Source organism: Coenobita brevimanus, chromosome 84, assembly GCF_032717465.1.
Source record: "Coenobita brevimanus isolate Jiangsu-jjx chromosome 84, ASM3271746v2, whole genome shotgun sequence".
Lineage (NCBI taxonomy): Eukaryota > Metazoa > Arthropoda > Malacostraca > Decapoda > Coenobitidae > Coenobita > Coenobita brevimanus.
Genome location: NC_137037.1, coordinates 36,545,110 through 36,567,679, shown reverse-complemented (window position 1 = coordinate 36,567,679; position 22,570 = coordinate 36,545,110). Strand labels below are relative to the sequence as shown.

At 40.0% G+C, this 22,570-nt stretch overlaps 1 protein-coding gene across 1 annotated transcript; it reads left to right on the top strand.

Moving 5' to 3' along the window:
- Positions 1–798: 798 nt before the first annotated feature.
- Positions 799–21,241, top strand: LOC145410130 (uncharacterized). The gene is made up of 3 exons (XM_080280328.1): positions 799–948; positions 20,281–20,431; positions 21,000–21,241. The coding sequence occupies exons 1-3, from the start codon at positions 808–810 to the stop codon at positions 21,239–21,241; spliced, it is 534 nt and encodes a 177-aa protein (XP_080136454.1). The 5' UTR covers positions 799–807.
- The last annotated feature ends 1,329 nt before the right edge of the window (positions 21,242–22,570 follow it).

Sequence of the window (22,570 nt, the reverse complement as noted above, 5' to 3'; positions counted from 1 at the left end):
TGGCAAAAGCTAGACACATAACAAACATTGCATCGTTTTGCTAATGACATTTTATAATTGTTTTACAGAACAAGAAGGGTGAAAGCAGAGGAACTGAAATCACAAGAACACATCCCACTAGCTGAGTGGTGGACAGCAATAGATCGCACGAGATGAACACAACGTTGTCCATGGGGTGACCTTGGAAATCATTCAGTTTTCAAGTAGAATAAACAACTGACGTAACATACCTTCCATAATTAATTAGGTCACACTCTTATCAATTCAAGATCTGCATCTATTAATCCGTCCTGACCTCCTGAAAGCAATCTTATCATAGCTGAAGCAAGCTTAAATCATATCAACTGAACCTAACCTAACTTTTTTGAATCACCTTTGTTAAAGCTATCCTGCCAACCTTTAACCAACTAACCTAATCTAACCTACTCTAGTCAGATCTAATTCAACTTGAAATACCGTAATCTAATCTAACTTAGGCTGTCATAATCTAATCCAGCCCTTTTCAACCTTCCTAACCATAGCATAACATATCACAATCATAGCAAAGTCTAACACTGCTTAACCGTCCGATCCTACTACAGCCGAAACTGATCTAACTTTCCCACCATATGGGATACTTCAATAAGCTGCAAATCCAATGCCTACTGCCGTAATTAATCTGATTAAAGCTTAACTTCCCTGACCTACCCAAACCAAACCTAACCTTACCTTTCTAACCCTCAGTAAAACCTAACCTGTACAAAACTAACCAAACTTACTTACCCAACTTGGTAAAACTTACCCACACCAAATCAAAATTGCTCGACTATGGCCAAGAACAGTTCGGACAAATACGAGTCGGACTTGGCCATGACGGAAATGGGATCTCCGAGCCAACATCACCCGCCTAAGGAAGGAGGCATCGCAGTTGAAGATTCGGCCACCAGACGATACAGGCTGATGAAGCAGGTTTGTATAAGGATGTTTTAATACTCATAAGACATTTATGACTCATCTTTCAAAATGAAGAAAAAGCCATCTGGCGTTAGCTGGTTTAGATAACAACAGTTGTTCTGACCATGAAAGGAAAAATTGTATCAGTATTAACACTTCCAAGCTTTACTACTCACTTAGCTTAACAAAATCGTCTGGCATTAGCTGGAATAGAACACCAGAATATTCTAACCAAATAACGGTTAATATATATATATATATATATATATATATATATATATATATATATATATATATATATATATATATATATATATATATATATATATATAGATAGATAGATAGATAGATAGATAGATAGATAGATACAGATATATAGATATAGATATAGATAGATAGATAGATATGTATTATAACCAGTTGCCTCAAAAACACGAACGTCAGAATCTGATCTAAGAGGAGATGTAATTATACATATTAAAAATACCCCAACATACAGAATATAGTAGTATCCATAATGGTTAACTACTCTTGCTCATTGTTTTGTTTATCGTGTACTAATCTCTTTATAAAGCATACCACTCACTCTTTGGTGGCGGTATAAGTGAAGGAAATATATATATATATATATATATATATATATATATATATATATATATATATATATATATATATATATATATATATGTGTGTGTGTGTGTGTGTGTGTGTGTGTGTGTGTGTGTGTGTGGAGTTTTATGACGTGTCCCATTTTTTCAGTAAGGGCTAAGGCGTTGCCCCTGGGTAGATGACTTAGGTTTGGAGAGTGTAGCACTTATGACCGGATGCCCTTCCTGATGTCTACCAATGACCCTTGGGTGGACTCGAACCTCCGACCCTTCGGCCAGAGGGAAGCGCTCAATCCCACTGAGGAGAGATCTTCTATATGGTTCCATGTTCGATGTTACAGACACCTATAGTTTACCAACAGGCATGGGGCAGAGGTCAGGTCTCGGCCTCGAGGCCGCATTTAAAAGGTTTCGTCCTCGACCTGGCCCTCGACATCGGCCTTGAGGCCAGGTGAAAAGTGTAAAGGCCTCGTGATATTCCGAGCCAAATCCAGGTGATGGTTCCACAAGTTAATCAAGTACACACACACACACACACACACACACACACACACACACACACACACACACACACACACACACACACACACACACACACACACACACACACACACACACACACACACACACACACTCTTAGGAAGAGGGTGGAGAAGGGTGGTCCGAGAAAAGGATCCAGTGGTCTGAGATAGGGCTGGGCAGGTAGCTTATCTCAGATGGAATCCTAATTGCACCAACCAACAGCTGTCATGAATTTTTGTTTTGTGTATTACTAGTGCACAGCAAAAAAAAAAATCATGATATATTCATATATGTATTAAACGGATGTTGATAATGAGTAGTAAGAAGAGAAACAACGTGTTGGGAAGAAGAAAATTAATGGAGGGAGATTGAGAAAACGAAGGAAACAGAAAAATGTAAATACTTAACATGGGCAAGACCATCCAAGATACTACGTGTAACTTTGACAATATATTAATCAATCAGAATGCAAGAGGGATCTAGAAGACATGGTTGGTAAAGGCCTTTAACCAAGCTACCAGTGAGAGAAATAAAGCAAAATAAGTCCTGGAATTTATTTAGCGAAGAGTGAACAACAGGACGTCTAAAGAAGTACTGCAAAGTTATCTAGCATTAGCAAAGCAATTTATAGACTATGCCGTGCAGTTTGATGTTCATATTATAGAATGGGTATAAATTCGGTAGATAATACACAGAGAAGAATTACAAAAATGATGCATGATGTTCGGAACCATTAAAATGAAAGCAGAGTAATAAGACTAAATTGGCACTTACTAGAAAGGCGTCGAACAAATGGAGATTTAGGCTGCTTGCTTTCACATGAGCGGTTTCTGCCGCGGCTGTTTTACCTCGTCGCTTGGATGTGCGATTTTGGTCGTCCCTTCACACGGACGGTTTTAGCCGCTGCGTGTCGGTCGACTAGTGTCTCTTCGTGATGAAGGATGTAAGGAAGAGAGTTATGTGTTTATTTAATGAACAAGGTCATGAAAAATAAAAGAAACATCGGAAATTCTGGATCCATCCCTTGAACAGTAGTCGACTCCTGCAGAGTGCATTTTACACTGTATGAAGATATGAAATCTGATGATGCCATGACACAATTCTGTGATTTCAAGTCATCAGTGTTCATAAAATATAGAGCTACAGGGTTAATAAGTCTGTAATTATATACACTAGTACATTTTCAGTATGAAATTATGATTATATATATATATATATATATATATATATATATATATATATATATATATATATATATATATATATATATATATATATATAGGTACAGTATATATTAGTGCCATTATAGTACTTGGCAGCTCTCGATACTACAGATCAATTGGTTTGGTGTTGTTTGTCCCAGAGCTGAAACTTAACTGCCACCACGGGCAAAACCGCTCACGTGAACGGACCTAAAGCAACGCGTGGCCTCCCAGCCTGCCCGGCAGTTTTATTGCTTCCGCTCTCTAGCGATCCACGTGGTCGACGGTGGCTGCCGCAGCAGCTGTTTTGCCGCACCCGTCTCGTGTGAACGGTCACATTGGACTCCTTATATCACTAAATCGCATGGCAAGAACCGCCGAGGCAGAAACAGCTCATGTGAAGGCAGCTTTAATTGATGTGCTTAAAGCCCCTGTCACACACAAATGACTCAAGGGCCGACTGCAGCGCGATTCAAGGTTGTAACGCATTTTCTAATCGTTTGTCCATCGATTCGCCAACAAAGCCTGGATTCTTTAGGGTGCTCGTGAGCTGCTGGGACAACTCGTCGGGCCTCACGACTTGCCAAAAGTCGTGTCACAGTTGCATCGCAGTCGGGAGTGTCGTATGTTGGTCGTGAAGCAGTCTTAGCTCAATTGGATGTGTCGTGATGTGGTCGTTGTGTGTCGTGATGCTGTCACCGACAAAAAAAGACGTTATGACTGCATGTCCCTCATCAACTGACAGACACAGGAGAGGTCCATGGTGATGTGCTGGGTGTCATTTGTGGTTCAGGTGTGATGCCCCGCCCCATGCTGGGTGTAATTGGTGGTCTAGGTGTGATGCCCCGTCTCACACTGGGTGTCATGGTGGTTCAGGTGTGATACCCCGCCCCATGGGTCGGTCGTGGTGGGTTTGTTGTGGTGTCGTGGAGGGTCAGGGTGCATTCCCCAAATGCATCACGCAGTCGTCTTGCAGTCGGGTCGTGACTGACAAAAATTCGTTAAGTTTCATATTTGAAGACTCGTAGCTCCGTCGCCTCACAGTCCCCTTGCGGTTGCCTCTTGATCTTGTTGCATTCTTGAGGACGTCACGACCGGTCGTGAGGTAGTCCTGACGTGGTCGTTAGGCAGTCATGAGCAGAGCAAATTCGGGGCCAGTCGGGAGGCGTGGAAGCCAACTAGGACACAACCTTGAGTCATGCTGTGGTCGGCCCTTGAGTCGTTTCTGTGTGACAGGGGCTTAAGTGGATGAAGGGAATAAGAAAGTGATATTAGCAAGGTACTTAATGTGAACACACGGGATAGAACTCGCGCAAATAGTTTCAAACTAGATAAAATCCATTTTAGTAAGAAGACAGGTAGAAACTTGTTTGTCAATAGAGCAGTGAAGGAATGGAATAAGTTACCTAGCGATGTGCAGTAGTTGCGGCCCATTCCATCAAGAATTTCAAGTGCAGACTAGACAAGAATATTATTAGTAAGGTTTGGGTATTAAAAAAAATCTCATTAATAATAGTAATTCATTCTTTTTCCTTTTCAGATCTCACTGAGACAGTGTCTTTTCTCCATTCACACTTTTCAGTGAAATGTCCACGTCAGTTTTTTTTCTTTTCTTTTTGCGTGGTGTTTCTTCTCACTTATTCCTGCCGGTTTTGGCTAGAGGGTTTTGGTAGGCGAGGAAGAGAGTTCTATGGTATTATTATCATATTCTAGTGGTTATGTTGCACTCTTGTAGGAACTGCCATGCATGGACCTACTGCAGTTATCCCCTTTTCATATGGTCTTATGTCAGATGTGTAAGAGTGAAGGGTGGGAGAGGAGGGGTTGAGGTGGGGTAAAATGACGTAGGCAAAGGTGGTAGGGGTGGTGAGAAGTGGAACATACAGAAGAATAAATGGAATATATAAATAAATGAAACAGAATATACAGAATAAAAGGGTAGAGGAACACTTATGTATCCTATACTCGATTTTGAATAGGAAATCAAAGCGTGGTGAAGAAATCAAGGTTGCTCATGTTTCGAAAGAAAATCCCAAGGTTTTTTTTATCAGCTGAATCGTATGAAAAAGAAATATAGGACAGAATCTCTTGGAACAGAACAGCTAACATTACCACTGAAGATAAGAAATGTGCTCAATTCTTACTAATGAATTTGTATCGGTATTAACCAAAGAAAATCTAGACATGGTCTCTTAACCAGAAACTATTCTCGGAGGTAATACGAACAACATCCTTAGTAAAATAACTTTTTGCGGAGGAAGTATTGGAAGAATGTTAGAAGCTAAAGCCTCAAAAACGACTAGGACCGAAGGATACACATACAGAATTTATAAGGAAATCCAAGAAGAACTGTGTCAGCGACTTACAATGTTACTTTTTAATTCTTTAAGTTCAGGAGAAGTTCCAGAGGCGTGGAAGACCGCGGACGTAGAATCTTAAAAAGGATGATGAATCAGCATACAGGATAGATTTCGATGTGATGGTTTCAAACTAGGTGAATTCCGTTTTAGCAAGGAGATAGGACGAAATTCGTTTGGCAATACTGTGGTGGACGAATGGAGTAAGCTACCTATAGTCGGTTCCAGGGAGTCTGACGCACTGATATTGCCAGCCGAGGACAGGTGGATTTGGTAACACTGCGTGATGCTATCGGGCGGTGATTGGACAGTTTCCCTTGTGTTTGAATGTGCACCAAACTGACTTTGTATTCCAACCAAGGCCCTTATTAATTTGTAAGATACCAGATTATACAGATACAAATTAAAGCAGTGATATCTTTGATGATAAATATGTGCCTTTTAAATTATTACTGATAAACCTGAACGACATTGATAACAAAACTAAGTAAAGTCGCAGCTAGACGCACACGGACAAAATTAGCGACTGTCGCGGAAATTCAGACGTTCATAGCTAGGTGGTCCCGAGCTCCTGGAAGGCTCGAATGTTTTTCCCACCACTACTACACAGTGTCACAGTCTACTCGATGCCCTTCATTATCTCATCTACTAATATACAACCTTACCCTAGATACTCTTAGCTTCTAATAATAATAATAATAATAATATATGTGTAAGCACACACACACACACACACACACACACACACACACACACATACACACACTTCACTGGGACCAGTACATCCTGTTCTCAATTTATATAGTGTACATACACATTTTCATTTCTTCATAGGTAAGAGTAGCTTTAAAAATCTGCATTTGTTTGTACTCATAATCAGATTCAGTAAAATTATTTCTTACATTAATAAGTCTGATGTTTGATTTTCCTGAACATTTTCATAAGAATCATGAAACGGACATACAAACAGACAGACAGATGGACACCCTATCCCTGGTCACCATGCTCCTTCTCTTCAAGCAAGATGTATTTATGTCCCCTCGACAGAGAGGAGCCGGGAAAGTAGTGGATTACATCACTGTAGAATGAACCTGATTTTTGTTAATGATGGAAGATACGAAAGTAAGACAAAAACAAACCTCATGAGAAAATAGTAGTTGAACAATGCTGTTATAATATATCCGTGTGCAGTGTGAACGAAATCAAACATAATGAAATGAATTTAATCAGTCGCTGAATGTTGTCTCTATGCGTCCAGTTGCGACTTAGCTTTGTTATCAGTGTTGTTCAGGTTTATCCCTAATCATTTAAAAGACAAATATTCATCATTAAAGTTTTCATTGCTTTAAAATTTATATCTTTATAATCCGGTAACTTAAAAATAAATGAGGGCCTGGGCTGGAATACAAAGTCAATTTGGTGCACGTTCAAACACGACGTGAACTGACCAATCACCGCCCTAGAGCATCGCGCAGTGTTACCAATTCCACTCGTCCTCAGCAAAACTGTTGCGTCAGACTCTGAAACCGACTTACATTGGTGTTGCTGCCCCTTCCATTGCGAGTTTCAAGCATTGTCTGGATAAGCAAGTGACAAGTAAGGGTTGATTTTTAAAAGTCTAAATACAGGTACTAATTCATTATTATTTTTTTCTTTTTCAGGTTTCAATCCAAATCTTTTTTCTCCTTTCGTACTTTTCTATAAAATGTCGACGCTAATTTTTCTATACTGGGTGGTGTTCCTTCTCACTATTTCCTGCCGGTTTCTGCTGGAGTATTTGGTGGGCTGGGGGAGTCTTCTTCTTTGCCATCCTTGTCTTATTTTAGTAGTTTAGTCACTCATGTAGGGACTGCCTAGCATGAGCCACTGGCCTTTGCAGTAATTCTTTCTTCTTAGGGCAAGGGCTCATGAAAGGATGGGGGTTAGATGACTATGCAAAGGAGTACAAAGGAAAGTAAACAACAACAGACCTACTGATCCTTTCAATACTTTTTGTTAGTGGATAGGGTATATCAAATGTTACTATTCTCTCAGTCAAAAACGTGGAAAGGAAAGCAGGAAGGTTCCCCACCAAACCCTCCATCCGAGTCCGTCAGAAAATACTGAGAAAGAACACCATGCATCATAGAAAAGCTAAACTCTTATTGAAAAGAATTAGAGGAAATCATATTCTGTACTATCTTAACTTCGAATTAAAACACATCTAGTCAACATAAGAGAGGAAAGAGAAACGTTCGCAAAGCTGCAAGGGCATGCCAGTGATGTTGATGATGCCTTGGTGAAATAACAAGTGATGAAAGATCCGGACCCCCTTTCACACCCTAGGGCAGGGTGAGGAGTAGCAACGTCCAGACAGCCCGTTTGCCCAGACTAATGGGCCACGCTTCCATTCACTCATCATTCAAGCCCCGGAATCCTGCCTTTATCGGATATGCCAAAAACATACATCATATTCTGTTGCATCACATAAACGTATCCGATAGAGTCAATCTGGACGCTGTCACGTTAAAAAGGGGTGCCAAATCCCTGATCAAGCAGTCTTATTTTCACATCATTCATCCAGTCAGCTCGATCTCTTGTCAGTCTCTTAGCCTCACAGTCTTCCATACCTCTCTTTCTCACACACTCATCCACCATATCTCTCCACCTTCTCTTCGGTCTATTTCGCCTCCTCCCTCCTTCAGATTCACTCAGATATAACTTCTTTACAACTCTATTGTTTTCCATTCTCTCCACATGCCCATACCGTCTGAGTACACTGTCTTCGATTCTAGTCTTCACAGACTTCCTCACTCTACATCTTTCACGAATTACATCATTTCGCATCCTAGCCACTCTCTGTACTCAAAATACATTCCTCAGCAGTTCCATCTCCACTGCTTTCACTCCTGACTTTTCATTTTCATGCCACACCATAGTCTCACATTAATATGTTAAAGTTGGCACTAACACTCCTTCATGTAAGCCTCGTGCACCTGCAACACTTAAGCCTCTGTTTCTTATCAAAGCCTTCATAGCACGGGCTATTTTCCTTCTTTGTGTCACTATGTTTTCCACTTTTGCACATTTTCCTCTCTTTTCTATCACTGTACCCAGGTATTTGAACTCACACATCAATTCCAGTCTCTCTCCATGCACTTAACATCACACTGGGAGTCACCTTCTCTCTCAATAACCATCACATTACTCTTTTCTACATTTACTCTCAAGGCACGACGCTCACGACATCAGCAAAACTCCGCACTAGTCTACCAAGTTCTTGTCCAGTATTTGCAAGTAGTGCTTCATCAACACCATACAACAAATTTGAGATATTCCATCCATCACCATTGATTACCAACGCCATCCCTCTCTCCCTCACTCGTGTTTTTACTTCTCCCATGACCCAATCGATAAATATATATTGAACAACCATGGGGACATCACACAATCTTGCCGAACGCCTACACCGATCGTGAACCATTCACTTACATGCCCATTTACCCTTACACATGCTTCACTACCATCATAAAAACTCTTGACGGCACCTAGCAGCTTACCATCTACGCATGCGCAAAACCTTCCATAATCCTTCTCTGTCTACTTTGTCGTATGCTTTTTTCAGATCCATGAATACAATAAACACCTTATAGTCCTTCTCACAAGCCTTCTCCACCATTTGTCTTACTGCAAATATTTGATCCACACATCCTCTGCCACTCCTAAAGCCACCCTGTTCATCACTCACTAGGACTTCTGATATCTCTCTTCTAATATACTATAGCAGTAGCCGTGTGTGTGTTTGTGTGTGTGTGTGTGTGTGTGTGTGTGTATGTGTGTGTGTGTGTGTGTGTGTGTGTGTGTGTGTGTGTAGTTTGGGCAGCCGAAACTAAACATTCAAATCGCACCAAAATTGGCACAAAAATCGCAAAAAAATCGCTGATGTGAAAAAACTTGGTCACATCACGATTGAAAAACTTTTACAATATTTAATGAGCGATCACATTTTGACCTAAAAACGCTGCTCCAGGAGCCCGGTATAGGATCACCGTAGGATTTTTGGCCCAGAGGTGGAACTAAAAAAAAATAAAAAAATGAGGGAAGGCGGTGGCAGAATCGGTAGAGAGGCAGCCTGCAGTCCTAACGGACCCAGGTGCGAATCCCGGCTGGGGCAGGGAATAATTCAAGGATTTGAATTTCATAAAAAGCAGACTTTTCTAATCTACCAGATGACCCGCCAAGATGTCATAAAAGTACCCCCGCTAATACCAGTACAACAGTCCTGGATGAGACAGCCCTAGCATGTATTCAGTATGGATGGTGGGTGTTAGCGCCGAAGTGGTGACATGTGGAGATGTAGGAGGACTACTGGGCCCCAGGAAGGACTACTGGGACTTGGGAATAGGCCCTGAAGCCTTTGCCCAGAGTCAGACATGTAAAAAAAAAAAAAAAACTCTAGCAGTAGCCGTATGTCTGTGTGTCTACTTCGGAGTTGCGTTCGGACAACTTGGATTCCATTCCCGAAGCTGCAAATACCACGATCATTTGGTTAGCCGCAAAAAATCCAAGTGACAACGTTACACTAGAACAGCACATAAACGCGAGAGCCCTCCGCAGGAGCAAGTGCGAGGGGCCCGAAGGGCCCACGAGCTCTTGTATTTTCACCATAATATTTCTTCCATACACCTTTCCTACCACACTCAATAAACTTATGGCACAGCACAGTTTCTCTCATCCATGCCTTCTTACATATCTCCAACGAGCACTTTATTCCTCTCTCTCCACTACACTTAATCATCTCTGCATTCGCCTCATCAGCCCCAGATACTTTCTCATTTTTCAGCCGCTTCACAGCGCTCTTCACCTGTGCGAGTGTCACGTTTCCTTGCACGCAATCCTTCTCTGCACACCCCGAAAACCAATCATGTTTGCAGCCGCTCTGCTCTCTCTATTCCCCATTCAGCAGGCTTTCAATATGTTACGAGACTTCACGAAGTTGTAGATCAAATACTGTAAACATAAACAGTTTACTCCTCTCCTCTCCTCTCCTTGTTTATATCTCATGGTCTATTTATTCCAGTGAAAGGAGCTTCCTGGTATGCAGATATAAATATTTTCGTAAATTTTTCTGATACATCAGTCGAAGAAACAAATGAAAAAGCATATATATATATATATATATATATATATATATATATATATATATATATATATATATATATATATATATATATATATATATATATAGGTAGGTAGGTAGACAGAGAGATAGACAGATAGAAAGACAGGTAGATAGATTATATATGGAGGGCAGGCTCCTACCAGGACAGGATCCCACTGCCACGTGGTGCATGCCTCCCGGCTTGGTGGATAGGGGAGAATATGCATAATGAGGCGGTACAAAACTTATATCTCACCAGAACCTTTGTTGCAGAAAGATAAGATTAATTGCCACAATTCCCCTAACCCAGCGTGAATTCCATTGTTAATAATTTCACAGGCATTCCTCTTGCATGATCGTCTACTAAATGTCCAACCACACTGCCCCCCTGTGCTTACGGGCATTGTGCCACAGGCACTGTCTCTGCAAATCAGAGATCAGGTTATTAAACAAACTAAAATCAATGAAGATCTACATTTACAATGAAAGGAGCCTTGCAGAAGATTACAAGCTTGACACATTAATGGCTAAATTAGAAAACATTAGTTGGGATATTGTAGGTCTGAATGACATCCACAGAAAAGAAGAAAAACTAATTCAACTCCATGACAGCGATCACCTATTTTACTCTAGAGGAAGGCAAAATGAAAGAGTTAGTGGTGTAGGATTTCTAATTAACAAAATTCTTGCAGATATCATTGATAAATTCAGCAGTGTATCTGACAGAATATCATGGATTGCAATTAGAAAAGGCAAAAGATACGCCTTGAAAGTAATACAAATACACTGGCTGACATCTCAAAGCTTAGAGAAGAAATAAAAACACTCTGTGACGAAATCTAGATTTTAGAAGGAGAAAAGACCACATATACTACAGTCATGTGGGACTTCAGTGCAAATGCTGTCAAATAAAAAATGGAGAAGCATATGTGGGAACAATAAGAGTGGAAGAAAGGCATGATAGAGGTGAAATGGTGGTAAATTTTGCTGAAATGTATAACATGAGAATAATGAATACATTCTTTCACAAAAGAACACGAATAAAATGAGTCTGGAGAAGTTCAAATGGAGAAACAAAGAATGAATTCGACTTAAATAAAGCCAATACGAATAACGCGATCATAAATGTCACAGTTATCAACAAAGTAAAAATAGGAAGTAACCACACAATGGTGGGCTGCACAGTCTGATTCAATTTCAGAAGTGAAAGAAAGAAACTAATTAAGTACAGCATGATATGCCCAATAAAGCTAAGAGAAAACAAAGCAGCCTTTCAGTTAAAAACAAAGAATAGATTTCAGGCTCCAAGTTATACTGAATATAATATTACTAAATTGAACGGTAGACTAGCAAAGGTGCTAAAAGAATCAGCAGAGGTAGTAGAGAAAGCTAACAAAGCCAAAGCCAACAATTATTCTAAAATGGCCCTCGAGTTCATGAGAAAAAGAAAGGAGATGAAAGAAGAAAACAAAGAAAGATGAAATAGAAAGAACAGAATTAGTAAGTTTATTAACAAGAGACAGGGAGAAGAAAAAAGAATGAGAAACATGCATCAGATCAAAGAAACCATCAAAGACGAGAAAGTCTGAAAGAGGTGCGAAGTAATATGGCACTAGGAAAGCAACAAATTATATCACTGAAAGACAAAAGGCTGAAGTCATTAAATGCAGAGATACGATGGTGAAGAGAGTTAAAGAAGTTTACAAAGAACTGAATGCATCAGAGACAATAGTACCAGTAGCTAATTTTCAATTGACGGGTGAAATACCCGAGGTAACACCAGGCGAAGTAAACAGTTCTCTTAAAAGTATGAAATGAGGGAATGCCCCAGGAGAAGATGGGAAAGTAGTACATTTACTATTGGATGCAGGCGTAGAAGTACAAAACATGCTTACCCATTTATGCATTCAAAGTATAAATAAAAACAATTTTCCCAAAACACAGTGTAATGCAATAGTTATTTCACTCTACAAATAAGGCAACTCAATATATCATAGTAACTATCGCCCCATTAGCTTGTTATCTGTCATTTACAAACTCTTTACTAACGTCCTTATGGACAGAATAACAACAAATTTGGAAGAAAAATAATCTCCTGAACAGGCAGTATTCCGAAGTGAGTATTGGACTACTGATCATCTACACACAATGAATCAGCTTTTTGAGAAAACTACCGAATATAATAAACCACTGTGCTTAAATTTTGTTGAATACGAAATGGCCTTTGACTCAGTGGAGCACATAGCAATTATAATTTCATTGCGAGAATAAGGAGTTAATGAAAACATTGTAAAACTGCTCGAAAACATTTAAAAAGAGGGAGCTGCTAAAGTTATGTGATAAAAAGACTTGGACAAAATTAAGTTTGAGAAAGGCGTGCATCAGGGAGATACAATTTCACCAAAGTCAGTTACAGCATGCCTAGAAAGTATTTTCAGAAAGCTAGACTGGGAAAACAAAGGAGTAAACAGCAGAGGCATTGCAAGAGATGTTAAATGACCTGAACAGAGAAAGTCTCAAGGTAGGGCTAAAGATGAACCGGAGTAAAGCTAAAGTAATGTTTTATCCACACACACCAAAGAGCGTCATCAGAATAAGCAAAGAAATTCTTGTAGAAGTCGAGGAGTTCAGTTACTTGAGAGAAATACAAAAATCAACCCGATAGCTGCGACTTATATCATATGATGGAAAGCTTGTAGCTGTGACTAACATGAGGAAGCTTTTTTTGAAATGGGCGTGCTACATATTTCTCCCGTATGTCCTCTACCTCACCACGGCTGAGCTGAAGTAAATAATTTACTCATACTTTTTTTTCTTATACTTTTCCATGCACTCTTTCATTTCAAAAAAAAAAAAAAAAAAAATACTTTCGAGAAAAATTTTTTCTCCCTTTTTTTGTCCATCGGGGGTAGACCATGAAACCTAATGCTGCAGATGTCGAGTTAACGAAAGACCATGATAGCGAAACAAAAAGACGCATTACAACTGAATGGAAAGCCTTTGGTAACCATTGAGACGTTGTGAAAAGTAGCTTACCAGTACAGTATGTATGAAACAAAAAGTATATAACGAATGTATAATTCCAGCTGTGACGTACAGTTATGAGACCTGGAAACTGACAAAATCGATGGAAAATAAACTAATCCGTTCTTGGAGACCAATGGAAAGGTCATTGTTGAGAATATCTTTAAGAGGTAGGAAAAGATCAATTTGGGTGAGAAAGCAGACTAAATTCAAAGAATTATAGAAGTTACAAAAGAACAGAAATGGAGGTGGGCAGGTCATGTAGCAAGAATAAGGGATAACCGATGGAGCAAGAGGCTGACTGACTGGACACCATGAGATTGTAAGCGTAGCAGAAAAAGGCCAGACAGGAGGTGGAGAGATGAGATAGAGAAATTTGCAGGGAAAAGTGGCAAAGATTGGCTCAGTAAAGGAATTCGTGGAGAAGGATGGGGCAGGCCTTTGTTCAGCAGTGGACTTGTAATGGATGATATATATATATATATATATATATATATATATATATATATATATATATATATATATATATATATATATATATATATATGTGTGTGTGTGTGTGTGTGTGTGTGTGCGTGTGTGTGTGTGTGTGTGTATGTATATGTATGTAAGCACATATATACAAAGAGAGAGAGAGAGAGAGAGAGAGAGAGAGAGAGAGAGAGAGAGAGAGAGAGAGAGAGAGAGAGAGAGAGAGAGAGGTGGGGTGGGGTAATCGAGAAGTAGATGTGATGGGTTATGGGAAAGCTAATTCAGGAGAGAAACAGTTTTTATTAATTCTTGACTACGTATTAGACAGGCATTATTCATTAACACACAGGTAAATGCTTTGATTCACAAAGGTCTATCCAGACCATCTGTGTGGTATGGTCTTAGCACAAAGCCAGTACCCAGCGAGGGCTCAGTCTTGGCAATACATTATGCCACACTTACACCATACACGATCCTGAAGTCTCACAGAAACACATCCTGGTTTCATATTCAGAATGGCAACAAAATCCATCGTATCAGATTTTTTTGAGCTGCTAAGGAATACTGGCGAGATCAGATACAAGGTCAAGTGCAAGGTGAGTGGCACACAGACATTATATTTAGCAGAACCACTTCATACATCCTCAGATCCGAAGCACTGTAAACCAGAAAAGTGCTCTTTGTGCGTGTGTGACGAATGAGTGAGCGCCATGTTATCACAATTTCCCTTTGATATTTTTTCTTCATGATGGCAGCTGAACAATGAAAAATATATTACAACTAAAGACTTTCTCTCACGTATATCTACACAAAGAAACACACACACACACACACACACACACACACACACACACACACACACACACACACACACACACACACACACACACACACACACACACTTGGAAAACTCAAGATTCCTAGGGTTTTTATGCCTTTATGGGAGAGTTTTTAGTTGACAAAATTTATTGAATGAATGTATGACATGCAGCAAGAATTTCAACTCTACTGCACATAGGAGTAAAGTTATTAGCTTCTGATTAGGGTGACGGTCGAGTCGGGCCGGGCCGGGTCGGACTGGGTCTGGCCGCTAATTTCCACATTCATCTGTGAGTAAACATCGCTTGCTCGCTCATAATAATCATTAAAACTTTGCTTGAAACTAGACATGTGTCTGCCATGAAAACAGTTTAATAATATATACATTAGAGACCTCGTGAGGCCTTTCGTAATAGGTCTTGGCCTCAACCTTGAGCCCTGGTGAAAAAGGTTGGCCTCGGCCTCAGTTTGACTTCGAGGTCCCATGTCTGCTTACTAGTTAGAGTGGCATGGATGGATGTGGGTCACTTCTACACTGACAGAAAATGGTGTACCTCGGCCCTAGGGTTTAGCTGACATTTGAAACCAATAAAAACAAAACATGAAATTCGTATATTCTAGACGCCAGCCAGAGTTAACCCCTTAATTACGAACGTGTTGATAGCATGAACACAATATAAAAGACCCCCTATCCAATGTCACTCTATATTTTCTTCCGATTTCTTCCTGGAAGTTTTGTTGTCCAGTGATTGGGTGACTGCCTGGCAAATGTTCACCCCCCCAGGAGGTCGCTGATTATTCATTTTTTGAAAAGAGCTGCAGCTTAACAATGAAATTTTGGAAAGTCTCACAACATTTCTAACATGTATTCTTATGATTAACTCTAAAATAAGGAGGAAGGATACATATGCATGACCCTTTCGGTCAGAGGAACTGCTTTCCAGTCCTTCCCAAAATCGCCTGACTGTAACAAAAATGAAAGTTAAAGATGTCATGGAGCTGAAGGAATGAACATGAGATTGTTTTGAAGCCCGTCAATAAACCAGGCCTTCTCTTAAGGTGAATCAAAGTGATTGGCAGTAATAATAATGATAATAATAATAATAATAATAATAATAATAATAATAATAATAATAATTTATCTATCTATCTATCTATTGCCAGACGCCTCAATCCCGTTCGGGATGGCCACAAACAAATCGCTCCACGTCGCCCTGTCCCCCGCCATTTCACTGCCCCGCTCCCAACTCACCCCCCCCCCTCTCTCATATACCTCTCCACCCCATCCCTCCATCTCATCCTCGGCCTCCCCCTCCCTCTTCCCCCCTCCACCTCATTCACATACACTCTCTTCGTCAGTCTTTCACCCTCCATCCTCTCCACATTGCCAAACCACCTCAGTGTATTCCTCCTAACACTTCCTATCTCATCCACATCAACACCACAACGCTTCTTTATATCCTCATTTGTCAGCCTGTCTCTCCATGTGACTCCACAGGCTCCTCTTAAATAACTCATTTCCACTGCTCTCACTCTTGACTTGTGTCCTTCCAGCAACGTCCAAGCTTCACTTCCATACGTTAGAGTTGGTATCACAATACTGTCATGTAGTAACTTTTTCACTTCCATGTTCACTTCCCTGCTTCTTACCACTGCTTTAAAAAAACAGCAACCTTTCTTCCCTGCTGTACCCTTTCAAGCACTTCACCCTCCAAACCTCCATCCTTACTCATCACACCACCCAAGTACTTAAACGTACTCACATTTTCCAATTCCTCACCATGCAACCTCGCTGTACATTCACTGACTGCACCTCTCTCAAAGACCATCACTTTACTCTTCCCTACATTCACCTTTAGATAATAATAATAATAATAATAACAAGTTATCTGTACTTACTGTGTAGCCACAATAAGGAAGCTTCGCCATAACTGCTATTGGTATATGAGGTATATGTAATATAAACAAGATCTCAGGACCCTAAATTAACTTCTTGTATAACATCAACAAGGGATTAGAAGACAAAGGTGTCAAAGAATGCTTATGTAAATTTTGCGTTTGTCTCAATAACTGGGTAACTGTACGCTTAACTGTAACCATATTCCTTTCAGCTCATTCCTTTCAGCTACATATATTGAAAGCTACAGCTTCAAAGTTTTTGTGTTTTCTCTGAACCGTGTTGCAAAGTAAACAATGAGCAAATTTGAATTCGGTACTTTCCACTAGACTAAAGGGCAAAATATTAAGCCAAAATTATTTAGCAAACATTTTTATCAAAAGGATTTCCAACCAAACAGCTGGATCTAATTTAGTTTCTGAGATATTTCAATTTCAAATATGCAAATTTTTGAATAAACATTAGTATATCCCTTTCAAAAATAGGTCAAAGTCATTTTTACTTGGCACAAGGACTTGGGTTACCCTGGGGTACCTTACTGTATAATATCATCAAGATCGAAGAAAAGAATGCTAAGAAAAAAAAAGAACATTGTAACTGTCCTGTGAACAGTCATTAGTCTCCACCTACCGTTTCTTATAATGGCCTTGACCCCACTGGGGAGATTTGAAATTATTTTAATAAAACGAAATAAACTCTTAGGAATCGGTCCGTCAATTTTCGTTTTCAGATTACTTGCTCAGATCCCATTGAAATCTCAGCTAGACACGACCACCTTATCTCGTTCACTCATTATACTGATATGGCTATTGCTGCCACTGCAAGAAAAGGATTTGGATTTTTTTTTTTTTTGATCAGCAATGGCCCATGCCAGGATACATAACCTGGACCCTTCAGATTCCTTCCACAGCCTCCAGTTCTCCTGAAATGTAGCAAGACTCTGAGGCTGGAATAATTATAATAAGAGTAAAAGGCGGTGGCTGAATCGGTAGAGAGGCGGCCTGCAGTCCTAATGGACCCAGGATCGAATCCTGGCTGGGGCAGGGAACAGTTTAAGGATTTGAATTTCCTAGAAAGCAGACTTTCCTGATCTACCAGATGACCCGCCGCCATGTCGTAAAAACACCCCCACTAATACCAATACACCAGTCCTGTATGAGGCAGTCCTAGCATGTATTCAATATGGACGGTGGGTGTTAGCGCCGAAGTGGTGACATGTGAAGGTGTAGGAGGACTACTGGGCCTCGGAATGGGTCACTGACCCCCGAGAAATAGGCCCTGCAGCCTTTGCCCAGAGTCGGACACATAAAAAAAAAAAAAAATAGTCTCCACCTATGTACTAGGTGTAGACTAATAATCCATCCATCCATTGCCAGACGCCATGTATCCCAAACGTGGTGGTCAAGGGCTTAGAGTTAATTGTTTTACAGGGAGGGGCACTAATCCTCCACCAACCCCACTTGACACGTAGGGATGCCAACAACATCTGGTGTTCCCAGGCGGTCACCCATCCAAGTACTAACCAGACCCAACGTTGCTTACCACGTTGAGTACACCGCTTCCCGTCCGATCAGCGAAGTTAAGCAACGTTGAGACTAATAATAATAATAATAATAATAATAATAATAATAATGTAATAATAATAATAATAATAATAATAATAATAATAGTAGTAGTAGTAGTAGTAATAATAATAATAGTAACAGCAATAAATAATAATAATAATAATAATAATAATAATAAAAATGAAAAAATATTACTTGGTGAAAGCACTGTAATAATATTAATACTGATAATAATAGGAACTACAGATCTGTAATTGTCCTGCAGACAGTCAATAGTCTCCATCTACTGTTTCTTACAATGACCTTGACCCCACTGGGGATATTTGGATTTTTTTCATAAAACGAAATAAACTCTTACGGATCAGTCTGCCAAGTTTCATTTTCAGATTACTTGCTCAGGTTCCATTGAAATTCCGGTAGACAAGACCACCTTATCTCGTTCTCAACACAGTTCTGATATGACATTCTCTGATATGCCCTTCTACTGAACATAAAGAATTTGGATTTCTTTCTATCAGTTATGGCCAATGTCAGGACACATAACCTGGGCCCTTCAGATTCCTCACACAGACTCCGGTTGTCCTGGAATCGTCGCGAGACTCTGAGGCCGAAATAATAATAATACCAGCAAAAACAATAGGCTCCACCTATGTAATAGGTGGAGACTAATAATAATACGGACGAAAACAAGAAGCTTCGCCATTTATATGGCGAAGCTTAGTAATAATTATAATAATAGTAATAATAATAATAATAATAATAATAATAATAATAATAATACACCACTGAAGGAGTTAGAGTATACAAATAAGATGCAGTTCTTTTTCCTTCGTGGTAATGGGCCATGTTTTTAATGGTGACGAGGATGAGGACGATTGTAAAGATGATGATGATGATAGCTAACAGGATGGAATCAAGGACATAGAGTGAGCCATGATGTGAGTAGGTGAAGTAGTTATATATCTGACACACCGATAGAGCATGTTACTGGATTATTCTTCGTACCAGCACAATTTTTTATTCGACTAGTCGACATCACGACCTCTAGCGGTGAAGTAGCTAATGAAAGCTGTGTTAGACCTCACCGTACCGTAAATTTTCTTCTTATCTGAACAAATTGTCAAGTTAAGGTGGACGAACTACAAGTAAATATTTAGGTACATATACTCCTTCCCCCAAAAAAACAGAAGTAAGGACTAGGATAAAAACTAATAAAAACGTGAACAGAATCAGTATAGAAGGCCAATCTGATAACCTGCTTCAACTGTGCTCTGGTGGACATGGATGCATTGTATTCTCTTTGAAGTTAGAAGAAACCTCTTAGAATGAAAAATCTCTGCACTGTACTCAGTCTCCCATCCCTCCCTCAAAAAGTTATCAATGAGTAAATAATGAAGGAAAATCGTAAAGGAATTAGGAATCTGCATTTCCCTCTGCCCAAGATCTCCAGTAATTTTAACGCAACATGCCAAAGCTTCTTAAAGGTAATCCATCATGATTTTGGCTCTTTTTTTTTCTTTTTTTCCTGAATGAAAATTTTCTTCAGGCTTCCATCCTTTGGTTCGTTCTTAATTCATGAAAATTGTAAAAAAAAGTTGAAAGAAGTGTCAAAGCAAATACCGTAAGTAGCTACGATAAGAAAATTATTAAATCGGTATGTAATTTATTATTTTAAAAATACACGAAAAGCGAGGCAGCAAGTGTGAATGACTCACCTTTCTTCGTGTGGCGGCATTGGTCAGGGAGGAATGGTGTTCATGGCAAGCCTGGGCACGTGGGTAGTGGGTTCCATCCTGGTGTACCCCACCGTCATGACCTACGACCTCGCCTCACACAACACCACCATCTGGGGCGGTCACCTGGCTCTCGACGACACTCAAATGGATACGCTAAGTGAGTATATACGGGGGAATGGTGTGTTTGTGTGTGTGTGGGGGGGGGGTTCTCTGCTGTCCTTATTTACTAGGTAGGAATTTTGTAGTATGGATCAACCAGCCAACTTTAGTTGTCAGTTTTTTAACATTCTTTACAAAATGTAACCTCACATCCGAACCAAGTCTTACAAACTTATTCTGTCCAAATCCTACACAATCTATCGTTACCAACAAGCAATACTGCACACGACTTAAGATCTTATCCTAATTGGCCTTGGCGATTTCGTCGTACCTCTTCCTCAGCGATTTATTTTGCTTATTGAGCTCTAAAAGTTTCTTGCATGTTGTTTATACGAGTATTGTTTCAGTATCATGCATATTTCATTACACACACACACACACACACACACACACACACACAATGTCCTGTATATAATAACATACAAGACGTAGTGAGTTGTGATGTGTTGAATTAATTTGTTAAGGATAGGTGCTACAATATCATCAAAGTTACTTGAAATACGGCCGTTAAGATCAAGAAAATTTATGAAAACGGTTCAGGACCAATTTAATCCTTGTGAGGATAGACAGCGCAGCAGCCGTGGGGTCCCTGGTGGGGGCCATCGGTATTGCCCCGATGCTGGCGGTGGTGGGGCGGCGGACAGGGATGGCCATAGCAGGACTGCTGGCGTTGTTGTCATGGCTGGGCGTGGCGCTTCTGCCATCACTGTTTGCCATCATGTTAGCAAGGTATGTGAAATTGTTATCATGGCTGGAAGTGGTGCTGCTGCCGTCAGCACTTGCCATCATGTTAGCAAAGTATGTGTAATTGTTATCATATCTTGGGGTGATCCCACCGCCATAACTATCTGCCTTCATGCTAGCGAGGTATGTGACCTCACTTGAGATGACTCATAATGAACTGAATTGGGCTGATTTGTTTTTATGTTAAGTGATCTAATTTGAAATGTCTTAACTCTTATTAGATAAAGTATGTTCATGTTATATTCTTACCACTTCCAGACGATTTTATTATTGAGAGAGCATTTAGTAAAGAAATGGTAAATGAATGCAACATCTACCCCCTCAAGTATGAAAAGTCTACTACACTGAATATATCGTCTGGCTGTTGCAAGAGTGACATGCAAGAATACGTACTCAGAATGAGGCTTGAGTTGAACAGAGAGAAGCATGGCAACTAAATAAGTCGACCTGAAGTCGGTCATGTCTGGTCAGGATATGTTGAGTCAGATAAGATTATGTTATGTGACGTTCGTTAGGTTAGGGTAGGTTCATTGAGATTACGATCAATTAGACTAGGTCAAATTATGGATTTTGCTAAATTAGACCAAATGAATAGAGGTGAGCTTTAGAAAGGTTAGTTCAGGATGAGTTTAATCAGTTTAGAATAAGTCAGCTAGGCTGGTTAGGTCAGATTACGATAGGTCAGGCTGGAATAGATCAAAGCAGTTCAGATTAGAATCGGTGACGTTCTGTACAAGATCCACTGGAAGACTGGGCCTTCTCTTCAGAGGGAAAAGGTACACAGAATTATGCTTTGCTTATGTTAGCTATTTATCAGTTAGTAGAGGGTATCGTTAGTGAGATGTGTGTGTGTGTGTGTGTGTGTGTGTGTGTGTGTGTGTGTGTGTGTGTGTGTGTGTGTGTGTGTGTGTGTGTGTGTGTGTGTGTGTGTGTGTGCGCGTGCGTGCTTGCGTGCGTGCGCGCCCAAACATTTTTTATCTGAGTGTAACCAAGCTTGATGATAGAGTTAACAGAATATAAGGAAACTTACTGTTTTTAGAACAGTAGGCCAAAGGTCAAGGTCATATGGCCAGGTCAAAGTTAACTCACTAAAATCACCTTAAACAATAGGTCAAAGGTCAACGTCATATGGGCAGGTCAAAGTTCCCACTAAAATCAACTTAAAGTTTCTATGAAACTTTAACCAAACCAGGGGAGGGTATGAGGGTAAGGCGAGAATGTGATGATTCAGTTTTGAGTACAATCAGTCAAATTTCTAGGAAACAGGGCAAGGTCAGATTTTCGGCCCATGCACTTCTTGGTGAGCACGGATGTTGCACTGTCCAAGTGCTCCTTCTTATTTTATTCGAGTTGGTTAAGTATATATTATTAATGCAGGTGGGCTGAAAGACAT